Source organism: Cyphomyrmex costatus, unplaced genomic scaffold (assembly GCF_001594065.2).
Source record: "Cyphomyrmex costatus isolate MS0001 unplaced genomic scaffold, Ccosl1.0 scaffold169, whole genome shotgun sequence".
Classification (NCBI taxonomy): Eukaryota; Metazoa; Arthropoda; class Insecta; order Hymenoptera; family Formicidae; genus Cyphomyrmex; species Cyphomyrmex costatus.
In genome coordinates, this window is record NW_017275704.1 from 376,854 (window position 1) to 390,086 (window position 13,233).

Consider the following 13,233-nt stretch of genomic DNA (forward strand, 5'->3'; position numbering starts at 1 on the left):
TTTGAAAATGAGGGACCAGCTTTACGGAGGTGTTTGGATTAGTCTTGATGCAGCTTAATCTTTTCGAGTCCATGCAGCCCGAGCCAATCAAAAGATTCGTATCACGTTGCGACTTCTTGGATGCGTTCCAATTTCACTGCCAGTGCTGAAAATCTATAGCGCACGTAACATATACTGTATAGTAGTTCAGCATTGGCAGTGAATATCGGAACGCCCCCATTATAAGCTCTTTAGCTTTTGATCCCGGATTCCCGGACACCACTAAGAATCTGATGTATTTAGTATTTACAACAAATTTAAAATACAAAATACTCTCCAAAAAAGTATTTAAATATAAAATACAAAATACAAAAATGTATTTAAATACATATTTAAATACATTGTATTTTAAATACTGCCCACCCCTGCTTAAAAGTTACTTTTTCAGTAACTATAACGAATTACTTTTCAGAGTCAATAACTTGCAACGGTAATTAATTACTTTTTGAAAGAGAAAAAATGTAACTATAATTAATTAATAAATTTCGCTCGTTTTTTGCAATGCAAAATAAATGATTAAAACGGTATAAATCGAGCTAAATAGACATTACAAAATTACTTATTCATCTTAAAATTATTTACATTATGTTGAAAAAATGTAAAATTTCGTACGTTTCGGGACTCACAGGTTCTTCTTCAGTGATTCAATTAATATTGTCCAACCAACAAATACATCACTCGATATTTAGAATCGTTGAAGGACTTGTGAGTTCCAAAACGTACGAAATTTGACATTTTTTCAACATATTGTAAATCAAAATTTGACATTTTTTCAACAAAATGTAAATAATTTTAAGATGAATAAGTAATTTTGTAATATCTATTTAGTTCGATTTAGACCATTTTAATCATTTATTTTGTAATTAATTACTTTTACAAAGTAACTTTCCATCCCTGGACATACATATATAAAATTAGTAAAGTTGATCAGAACAGTCAATGAATAATTATTGCATATGTTTATTAATATTCAGCGAAAAAGAACAATTTAAACTGGAAAATAAATGTAGAATGTTTTTATTTGGAATATACAGTTTTATTACAGAATTAAAATGTATTTACATGTTTTATTGATGTTTCTGAAATATCAAAATAAATAAAATATTCATAAAATATATATATATATAAATCCACAAATATAAAATATATATTGCATATTAAAGAGTTTACATTAATAAAAAATAGTTTACATTACTGGTTTTATTTTGTAATTCCACACATCATAAATTAGTCAAAAAATTATTTTAATATTTAATAAAAGCCACATAACTTAATATATTGAAGATCAGGATTAATACAAGCATAAGAGGAGTCAAAGAAAAATATTTCGAAAATTTTAAGAAATAATTATTTTGGACGTCTTCAAAAAATCCCCACAGACGTTCCTGGGTGCCTTAAAAAGGAGGACGGTATCCGGGGAAAGAAGAACGCTGATGGCGATCATAGTGATTAGTTAATTTCTAATGGCTTAAAGTTTGAAAAGTTAAATTCTACGTCTTAAAAAATCTCATTGTAGATGCCTTTCAAATGTACTCGTCCTCTGTCTATCTCTCCCCTTTCTCTCTTTTCTTCTCTTCACTGCCCTTCCTCTCTCTTTCTTTTTTTCTTTCTCTTAACCCTCGTGTAGGTAGTCCAACTCTAAGAATCACGATAGCCGGCGGACTTAAATCCTTGAACGAGCTATCGTGACACCGATAGCACTGTCCGAACTCACGCCAGGATCGTGCTCGAGTGTCGTCGACCATTCTCGAGCGCTCATCTGGTTTTCTGTTCCTTTCGATTCTCTTTCAGACCTAAAGTCTTTGTTTCGCAAGACCTTAGATATCTTGATTTTCTCCCGCGGATTACTTTTCTAGGTCGACTGACAACATCTCATTTTTAAGAGGTTTTCGGATAGATCGCTTTCGAGATTTAAACTATACTTACAGAATGAATGGGAGGGGGGGGATATATAAGTTTCGCGATCAAATTATTATATTTGAAATTATACAATGCATGATATTTTGTATCATATTAATTTAAACGAATTCTTTTCAAGTTATAATTAAATGAAGAATATATAGAATATATACAACTGAATAAATCAAGAGTATCATATAATAAATAGAATCTGATTCTCTCCTTCTCTATTTCCTTACCGTTTATTATTCACATTCTGTAAAACTGTTTATTATTCATTCTGTAAAAGAATCGCAAACACAAAACGTTGTTTGTAAAATGAAATGACAGTGTACCGAATAATCTCCGAAACTGTGTCATTACAAATAAGAGAACAGAAAAGTTTTATTCGTTCTAATGAACACCAAGTTAGAAAGAGCTGATTTTTCTTTCCACTTTGTAGCTTTTCTTTTTCATTAACCTCCGGCATCGCTCTATCACCCGTCTTACTTCCGGAAGAAGATTCTTTTTGGTTTATCTGTACGTTCGTGCAGGCGTTTCTTAATCACTTTGAAGTCGATCGAAATCTGTTCGTTCCACAAGTGTGGCGATAAAAAAATTCTCATTAAACTACATGTAAACCGAATCTCTCGTATCTTAAGATGAACATTTTGAAAATCGTTTGGTATGTTTTCTTTGTTATTATTTTTTACGTAATTTTGTTTTATGGAAATATCTCCACAGTGCTATTAATGTTATATAAAGATACGTTGAATAATATAGCGCAGCGATGCTAAATATTAAGTTTTAAATATATTTGCATTACTAATAAATCGGTAAATGGTCGATGCATATTTATGATTTTCTTTACATTATGCATAATGCAATTTGTCATGATTAAAATCGCTCGATATCAGAATCCAAAACTTTTCCTGTCATGTTTTCCGTTTATAGGCATGATTGTTATTAGTACTACTCATTACTTTTTATAGCATCGTCATTATCGTGATACGCATTATCAATTCTCTATTTCGATGATATATTATATATATTAAATATTAAGTATACACACTAAAAAATTTAATAAACATATTGTGTATTTGAATAGTTACATAGTATCTGAATAAATAATTACTAAACATACATTTATTTGATATAAAAATTATTAATATAATTTAATTATCAATTTCTTATTAAGTAAATATTTATTTAATAGAAATAAACGTTTACTTAGTTAGTATTATTCAAAGAAATATATGTGATAAGATTTAGTAATTTTTTTTCAGTGTATAATATACATGTATGTATAAGTTCAAATAATTAAAAATTAATTAAAAGACTCTCGATATATGAAATATATTAAGAAGGAGAAAAAGGCTAATATGAGAGTTACTTCACAAATACAAAATCTCACATATATTAATATCCTCAGAAATAACAAATTAAAAACGCAAAAAATGCTAGGACATTTTCAGATTAAAAGTAACGCACGAAAATTCATATTACATGTTTCGGCCTTGTATTTCGGCCCTCCTCAGATACTTACAATTATGACGCAAAAATTCTATGAATATGACAATGATGGTTAAAAGAGTAAAAGAAGTTAAGAGAAAAAAAATTAAAATTATTAAAAGAGTGAGATGAGAAGATGATCAGAGAGACTAAATCACTCGTCAAACGATTGGATGACCGTGTGGGAAAATTTCTTGTTATTCTCTGCGTTTTCAAAGTAAAAAGATCCATACCAAAGATTAAAGTCATCAATAATCCTGATTCAGAAGAAATAAAACATTTTTGATGTCACAAAGTAATTATATACGTCAAATATGTAATAATTCAGTAACACATCATTCTGTCACAACGAATATAATTGTAGTGTGCATAAGTTACCTTGTATAAGTTAACACAAATACAATTTTGACGTGTGAATAATTTTCTTAACGAGTTTACGATCAATTTCTAGGGTATTCCAACTCTGATCATCGCGATAGCAGGAATCGATGATGCAACGTCTGTCGCAGTTTACGGTATCGTGAAGAGCGTCATGTTTTCTCACGATGCGTTGTGGTACCAGATCCTTCAAGGACCTATTGCGATTATTGGTGGTCTGGGATTCGGCATCATGTGGGGCTGGTTGGCCAAATACGTGCCGGAAAAGGGTGATGTAAGTACTTTCTTTACAGCTGTTGCAAACTGCATTAATCATGAGAATTACGATTCTGTAAAGCCACGTTTCTGCGGCCGTTCGAACACGAGCGTATTCGGGATGCACTTTACAAGAGAGAAAGAGGAAAAAAATTACTCTCGGGCGTATCGGACACCGAAGATAATGAACTCCGCACGGCCGTGGAGTCTCTGCGCGATGCCGCAGATACGTTTTGAACATTCTTCTTAAATTGCAACCTTATAGCCGCTGTTCGCGCAAGTTATGTCAGTCGCGGTGAACACGGAAAACGTGCCTTCTAGGAAACGAACTAAAGTTTACAATATACATAACCTAGCAATGTATATGTATATTTTTTACTTATATTGAAATTTGTCCACTGTTCGATTCTTAAAATATACGTATAAAAGATACAGGTGATATTATTAAAAAAATAATAAAAATATTAGTCTTTCTCCGAAAACAAAAACGTTCTCTTAATCGCTTCATTGTGCCATAGAAATTAGCGTACTTTACGTTATATATTTAATCTCATAAGTCGTTTGATTGCACGAGATCACAAATTGACTGTTCCAGCGCGAGATATAAGAATGAAGGGTTGCGGCGGAAATAGGGTCAACCAGTGGGGAGTCGTTCACCCCACATCACGCCTCGCGATGAATCTCTCTCGCTTGCACTAGATTTCGCTGCACACCGCAAAAGCACTCGCGGGGATAGAGCACATGAGCGCAAATCCGAATAAATCTACTATTGCCGGATAAATCCACTTATGCGGTTATCATCTGATCGTGTGAAAATCCTGTAAAACACTTTATAAATTGTATACCGGAGATCATGTACCAGAGATTCCCAAATCTGCAAACCGTCGAGTATCTTTTGTCAGGAAACACGCGTTTACTCTACATTCACACGGTACTTCAAAGGGTTTAATTATCCTTGAAATTATTAACGATTTTTCAAAGCTATAGGTATACAAATCCTATGTACAAGAAATAGACAAATACCTGTGATGTATGTTCACTATTAATTTTTTTTTAAATATTTATAATACATTATTTATTCTTAATATGAGATCTTACTTAATATAAGATCTCATCATTTGATTTTAATATATTCCATCCTTGTTGAAAGAATGCAATTGTTTGATCATCGAATTATTTGTAGTTTTGAAAATCAGAATGAAAAAAAAGAAATAGATTTTTTCTTCCAATGTCTTAATGTGATTAACTATTAGGTCAATCAGGAAAGTTCCGTCCGTTTTTTTGCAAAAAGTATGATTTTGTTTAAGAAACAAACTAAAAAAGTACATCAATCAGAATATTGTCCATCGTTAGCAATGACTTTTTCCCATCTTTCGGGCAGCAAGCAAATTCCGCAGCGAAAGAATGACCCATCCTTAGAGACTATCCAGTCAGAGACCATTTTTCGACGTCTTCATAAGAATTGAAGCGTTTCTCAGCAAGTGCGTGTGCCATCGACCGAAACAAGTGGCAGTCGGAAGAGGCACAATCTGGTGAATAAGCCGCATGGGGTAGCACTTCCCAGCGAAGTGCTGCCAATGTTTCCTTAACAGCCTTTACAGTGACGTGAGGTCGTTGTTATGAAGCAAAATCACTTTATGCTGTCTCGTCTCATATTCTGGTCATTTTTCGCGCAATGCTCGGCTCAAACGGATTATTTGTTCTCGGTAGAGATCTCCTGTGACTGTTTGACCAGATTTCAGCTAATGGTGTAAACTGCACTCTTCTAGTCCCACCAAATACAGAACATGGCCTCTTCTTCCCATGAATATTGCGTTTTGACGTCGATGTCGATGGTTGGCCTGGATCGCAAATGGTATTTTGGCGTTTGAGGTTATCGAAATAGATCCACTTTTCATCGCCAGTCACAATTCGATGCAAAAACCTCTTTCTTTGTTGCCTAGCAAACAGAATTTCGCAGGTGGTTTTTCGCCTTTCAATGTCTCTTGGCTCCAGTTCATATAGGACCCATTTTCCTTCCTTGTAGACCTTTCCTAAGGCTTTTAAACGATCGGAAATAACATATTGAGCACAATTTAATGCTTCTGCAAATTGTTTTTGCGTTTGATATGGATCTTCATCCACCAATGCCTGCAATTCTTTGTCTTCAAATGCTCTTGGCCGTTCAGAACGCTCCTTGTCCTCCACATCAAAATTACCACTTTGAAATCGTCGAAACCATTCTCTGCATGTTTTATCAGATGGAGCACTATCACCATAAACTTCTACAAGCATTCGATGAGTTTCAGATGCAGTTTTCTTCCATTTGAAGCAAAAGATTGACACTTTGCGCAAATGACGTCTATTTGGCTAATTACATTTATTTCATATCCGTTTTTGATTAAGGAATTCAATACCTTTTATATGCATTTGACGTATACATATATTTTTTTTAAAAAGGTTTTTTTGAGGGATCGAATTTATCTAGAGACTTGGAGAGGTTTTGGAAACGTCGGTTTAGGTGAATTAAATGTTGGTGCGCGGATTTGGCGAAGAAGTCGACTCAGTTACTGCATCGCCACCTCATCGTATCTAACGTATCGTTCACGTGAGGATTAGCGTCGTTACATTGCGGCGATGGTTGCAGTATTTTTAGCTCACTGATTTATTTAGTTTCAGATATACTTAACTTGTTACAATGTGTATCAGATCAATAGAATGTTTTTGTAAAAATACATTTAAATCTGCCTCTTCGTTCAACACTGTTTATACATTAGATACCTGTTAAGTTTATATGTATAATAACCTATAGGCCAAACATTCTATAATTTGGAATTTTGAGAATATTACGAAATAATAGCAATCAATTTTTTTAAATTATTAATTTCCATTATATTTATTTTAATGAATATTTTTATAAAAATTACGACCAACAAGTTCTTGATACAATCTGAACAGTCAAATCACATCAAAGCTTAATACATTTCTTTGATGCTGTTGCTTAATTATAATGCATTACATCGAGCGTGTATGTATGAAGGATATACACGAAGGAGCCCATATTTCGAAACTTATCATTTGTAATGGAATCAATAAATCACTTTATAATCGTGAAACGGTGCTTTCTATTAAGTTCTAACGCTTCGTTTATGTGCTAATGTTGTAGCCCTTCATGGTGCCTCTAAGGGTGCTGATGTTACTCGGGGGTGGCCTGCTGGCGGTTTTCGGTAGTGAGGCAATTGAGCTCGGTGGTGCCGGACCGCTTGCGGTCGTGGCTGCAGCTTTCGTCAGCTGCTACTTTTGGCAACAAGAAGGTTGGGACGTGGACGATGTAAGTACAAATTTATAATGTATACGTTATAAAACTTATACACGAGTTTACTAATCCAGCAAATAAGTTGTGGATAAGAAATTCTCAAGCGAATTCCACGCGCTTATACTATTATACATTAAATATAGTAGTTTCACCTCTCGCAAAACACATTAATACATTATTAAATAGCCACAATAGTGATACAATCTTAAGAATGTTTTGACTGTACAATATCAGCTAAAAATATCCATACTAATGTTATTAAAAAAATTTAATAAATACATCTTAAAATCAATTGCAAAAATACAGCAAATAATGTGGCTTTTAATGACTTCTGCAATTATAATTACTATATATCGCTGGAATTTTAGGTAATTAATTTTTAAGTAAATAAGTAAATTTAAATGAATTTTTGCATGAATAGTTTTATTAGAATCTTATTTTTACTTTTATTAAAATATATAAAAATTTTGATTTAATCATAATGCTTTCTCATTAAATTTGCAAATAAGTATTACAAACATGATTTTACATAAAAATCAAGGCAAGCAAAAATATTAAATAATTTTTAAATTGACAAGGAAATTATCAAATTTCTCAAGTTCAAATTTTATACAAACAGTTTGATGTAATATAATAGAACAATCTATGTGAAAATTTTATATTTTTAGTAATACTTTGAATTGTGACACATACATCCCTAAATTTCTAAATTATTTTTACAAAACTGTGACAAATTTCGACGATTTAATGGATAAAAGCAATACGTTTGAAGATATTTTGAATTGCAGTTTCGCAATTCCAGTATAAATACAGGAGATATTATAAATATTTAACTTCTCTCTCTCTCTCTCGGCAAGACAGAAAAGAGTGTATCAGTGACGAAAGGAGAAATATATCGCGGAGCTTCACTTCCCTAGTCCAATAAGTTGAATCTCGTGAAATATTCAGATCGATGTATCGCCACTATTCAGCTGGATGCGGATTGGGAGTCAACTGGCTCGTACCTATTTCCGCTTTCCGTATCGCGTCGCATTCTTCGCTGTCCATAGCGGTGCGATGGCGGCGACACGTTGTTTTGCACGCGTTTCGTGACGTGACTGTAACTAGCATCTGTCGATATTACCGTCATATGATATGCACGTCGTATGTCGCACTCTGCATAATTTATCCCAGCTAGATTAATTACTACGGAACAATCGCGCGACAAGCCGGCGACAGTAAAACGCCTTTTTGTTTCAATTGAAATAATTCATCCCGGTAAAATATTTATCTTTTTGAATATCATATATAATTAGACGTAATTACATAAAATCAAATATAATTAAATATAATTTTATCATTTTTTCACAAAGTTTATCTAATTAAATTTAATCAAACATGATTATCTGTATGAAATTATATTTTAATTTTAATTTATACAGGGGATGACAAAAAAAATTTGGTCATAAAGTTTCATGAGATGATCAAATCATTAGTTTATGTATATTTACAAAAAACTAATTCTGTGTATAGAGTTAATTTTATTTTATTAAATATTAAAAATAATCAACATTCTCTCTCTCTCTCTCTCAAAATGCTCATCTTTAACTTCGATCAAAATGCATCAATGATAGCCGTGTATCTTTTCACTAATAAATTTTTTTGGACAATCAGTAGAGCGGTTTTTAGTTCAACTAATGAAAATTTGTTGATGCAGTCTTTCGGGGTATTTAAGGGGTTACACCACTAGGAAAATAATTTTTTTTAATTTTTCGTGGAAAATGGCGGCACTGCAATCGATTCAAATAAACTAGTTTTCAGCGAGTGCTCAATCAGCGTACACGATTATGATGAAACGGTTTGACCTAGAATAAAAAACCAAGAATTTTTATTATTTCTCTATATGACATTTATTAAAGAAGTATATAGGGTTTTAAGAAATATGCTTTTTTTGTGAAAATGAACATTTGAAAAAAAAAGTATCATTTTTGGCTAAAAAATTTTGAACAGAAATATTAGTAACAATAATAGTTTTTAACTAATCACAAAATCGCTACATACTTTAGATAACTAACAAAAGAAGACTTTCTGCAAATTTCAAGTGAATTGAATAAAAATTGTAGAAATTATGATGTACGCCGATTTGAAAAATGTCGTTTTGAGAAAAACGCGTTTAAAGTTTTACGATGTGCGCCGATAATATGGAAACGCACTTAAAAAAAAATCAGCTGTATCATTGTAAATACGTCAAAATTTTTATTCTAACTAGTAGGATTATATTTTCACATAAATTATCATAAACGAAAAAATATATAAATTATCATTTAAGCAAAAAAAATTTTTTTTATTTTTTTTCAATTTCAAAGTGATGTAACCCCTTAATAAGATGTAACTAACTTTTCAAAGTTTGTTTTTATTTTTTAAATAGGTACATTATTAATATTATAATATTATAATATTAATTATAAACTAAAATATAGGTACATTACTCTCAGATTATAGAAAGCTAATTTTATTTGTTATTATTTTAACGTTAAAATGACGATCTGAGCAATAATTTGTTAAACACACAAACTTTAAGAACTTTTTGCTACCTTGTACAGTTAAATACGGTATTTGTGAAATTCAATTATGGCTTATTATTATTTTGGAAATAATAAATTAATATGATCCATTATTAGTTTTAATATTAATAGAAGAAAATCTGTGAAAAAGCATGTGTGTTACATATAATGTTCTTGTATCTGCAAAGCATGTTACATACATTATCTGGAAATTGCATGGAATTAAATTAAATAAATCAATATCGATGAGATTTCCTACTCACCACAAGCGCATGTAAACAATAGCGGTAAATACGAGCTTGCACATCGCGTGAACTCTGGATATTCCGCATTTCCATGCAACGTCGAAAGATCTCCACACCCCGATATCGAGCGCATGGACACAATGTGCGATACGAGATATCATCATTGAATACCGAATCGACTCTTCTTTAGAGGGAAATTTGTGGAAAGGGTCATTGTATTCGCGGCGTTTAAACATCTATCGATGCGCATATCTCAGCAAATAGAATTAAATTGTTGCTATCATTGCTCTTTGTTTCTATTCGTTGAATATCACTTTTCAAGATTTAAGGAAAACAGAAATAAATAAAATAATTGCATTATTCATAGAAAATTTTAACAAATGAAATTTAGAAAACCAATATAAAATTTAAATAAAAAATATATGTTCACGCTCAGAAAACAATATATCGCCAGATAATACAATTGGAGAGTGCTCTTCTACAAATAATATAGTACAAATAGGGACAGAGATAATTTGTAATAAATTAGTCTAAAAGATTGTGTTCTAAGAAACTTGTTTCAAATCAATTGACAAACTACTTAAAGCTGTAAAATATTGCAGTATTAACAAAATCTAAAAGGTGTAGGAGTTTTAAATAATTTTGCCAGAATATTTTATGACAAATTGTAGAAAACATATCTATTGTAAAGCAGTTTATTTTTTATTTTAAAGTAAAGTGAACAAATTGTATCTATAGTGACTGTAAACTATATAATAAAAGAAGCAAAACATTATTACAAATTATAATGTTATTAATTTGTTTCTTAAATAAAATCATACTTTTTGCAAAAAAAAAAAACGGACGGAACTTTCTGATTGACCTAGTAGTTGTTTTTAATATTAAGAATATTAATTTATAGAGCACTACAATTACACAATAAATTTTAACTAAATTTTATTTTAGTAGAGGAGAATGGTCTAAATCGAACTTATTATATTTGCAGTTTTTGTTCTCTATGATGCGTAAATAAAGTCCGATCATAAAACCAATGGTACCGTTCGAAAGATCATTTAATTTCCTTCATTATTGCTTGAGACCATTTTGATGTATCTCTTATCTGTCGAAATATAATGGAAAATGTAAAAATGCATTTTCCGGTCCGATTTGGTACCATGAATTCCAAAAATCGGACCTCTCCTATTTTTATGGACTTTTAGATAGAATTTAAAAATATTTTAATTAATTTTTGTTAGTATTGAGTAGAAACGAGCAATTTAAGACTCAAAGATAAAAATATAGTATATTATTAGAATTAAAATCAATAAAAAATTCCATCAATCTGAGTCTGATGACATATGATATTTTATTGATTTAGTATTCCTTGGATCAGATATGGTCGGTCGATCATCAGTATTACAACCAGGTTGTGGCGAATCTTTTTTCTTCGATGAATTAGCTGGCTTATACTCGTCTCTTTAGTGTTTTTGTATAGGTCCGATTTGGACACGGGTTCTTTCGAATAATTGGAACAAATTTTCCAATAAACCGCAAAAGTAATCACAAAACTCTTGATATTTTTGAATTCTATACTCTTTAATTATCTTAAATTAATTATCGTTCAAGTTTTTAACATGTTTTAAATAATGATTTACAAGGATTTTCTATTTAAAAAAAATTTTTGCATGATAGCCGAAAATACATATTTGCGTCTATTCTGAACGTTATAACAGAGTACTGCCAAACTGTTGTCACATATTCGGTGTCTTATAAGGACTTTACATTATAAATGGCACGCAAATCTGCTTAACCGTATTTATTTAAATTAAAAAGGTCCGATTTGGAACACGGTCTGATTTAGGACATTCTCCCCTGTAATTTCATAATCAGTGTTTAACAAGTTACTTGTATTATAATTATTTAAAACGTTGTAGAAAAATGTTTTATTTTTTATTAACAAAAATTTATTTGTGCGTTTGTTTCACCGAGTCACAATTTTTGTGTTTGCATGTGACAGAATAAATTTGCTACAAAATTGTAGCTGATCTGTGTATTTTCTATTTTCTATTATGTTATAATTTAAAGTTACTTAACTGACAAAATTAAGTCTATAATATTGTATTATAATAGTTTTTTCCGAAACATTTTTCTCAGTGCATAAATTTAAATTTATGTAATCATGACCCTGTACTTTTTCTTTTCTTTTTACAGAATCCGGTAGCTACGTCTTTCGAGATCTTCTGGATGATATTTGAACCAATTTTATTTGGCATTACCGGCACACAAATCAAGATTAATGAGCTCGAAGGAAAAACCGTCTACCTCGGACTAGGTTGTTTAGTTTGCGGTATTGTCATACGTATCGGAGCAACGATATTGTTTGGGATCGGTTCTAAGCTGAATCTCAAAGAGAAAGTGTTCATTGCTTTGGCTTTGATGTCTAAGGCAACCGTGCAGGCCGCTCTGGGACCCGTTACCCTCGATGAAGTCAACAAGGATGATCAACAGCAAGTCGGATACGCCGAGATAGTGCTGATGATGTGCGTACTCTCGGTACTTCTAACCGCACCAGCAGGAGCCATTATGATAACACTCTTAGGACCAAAGCTGCTGACGAAGACCACTACGCCGGTTAGCCCGCTGGAAGCTTGGAAAACGCGCAGACCATCGATTCGTGACATTTCAATCATCAATGAGGATCCGGATCTAGAGGAGACCGCGAACGAGAGAAAGCCCTGACAAACGTATTTAATTTGCATTCAAAGCCAAGTTAATAGGAGTTTGTCCTTATTTTCTGGTATTCTGAAAGTGCCTGAACGTGACTTTATTTTAATTATTATCTGACACACGACTTAATGACTAAAAGTTTATATCTATGATCACCGATGAGATATTAATCGTGGTTTAATGTCAGCCGATTTATATCTAGGTACTCATGGTCGAAAAAAGTACTCATTATATCACAGTGATATCATATCTGAAACTGTTATCCTGAGTTATACGCGAAGAGAAGATTTTTTCAATCTGACATTAGATCAATATCGTTATAGTTTAAGTGACGAAGCGATCGAATTTAAGCAATAATCCTAGTCCATGCAAAAATTATTCG

General features: G+C 31.8%; 1 protein-coding gene across 1 annotated transcript in view; it reads left to right on the plus strand.

Moving 5' to 3' along the window:
* Nha1 (Na[+]/H[+] hydrogen antiporter 1) overlaps positions 1-13,019 on the plus strand; it is a 35,283-nt gene extending 22,264 nt beyond the window's left edge. The window contains exons 4-6 of the mRNA XM_018537278.1: positions 3,881-4,081; positions 7,208-7,372; positions 12,336-13,019. Of these exons, the coding sequence (XP_018392780.1) occupies positions 3,881-4,081; positions 7,208-7,372; positions 12,336-12,863 (894 nt within the window). The 3' untranslated portion in view covers positions 12,864-13,019. The remainder of the gene's footprint in view (positions 1-3,880; positions 4,082-7,207; positions 7,373-12,335) is intronic.
* The last annotated feature ends 214 nt before the right edge of the window (positions 13,020-13,233 follow it).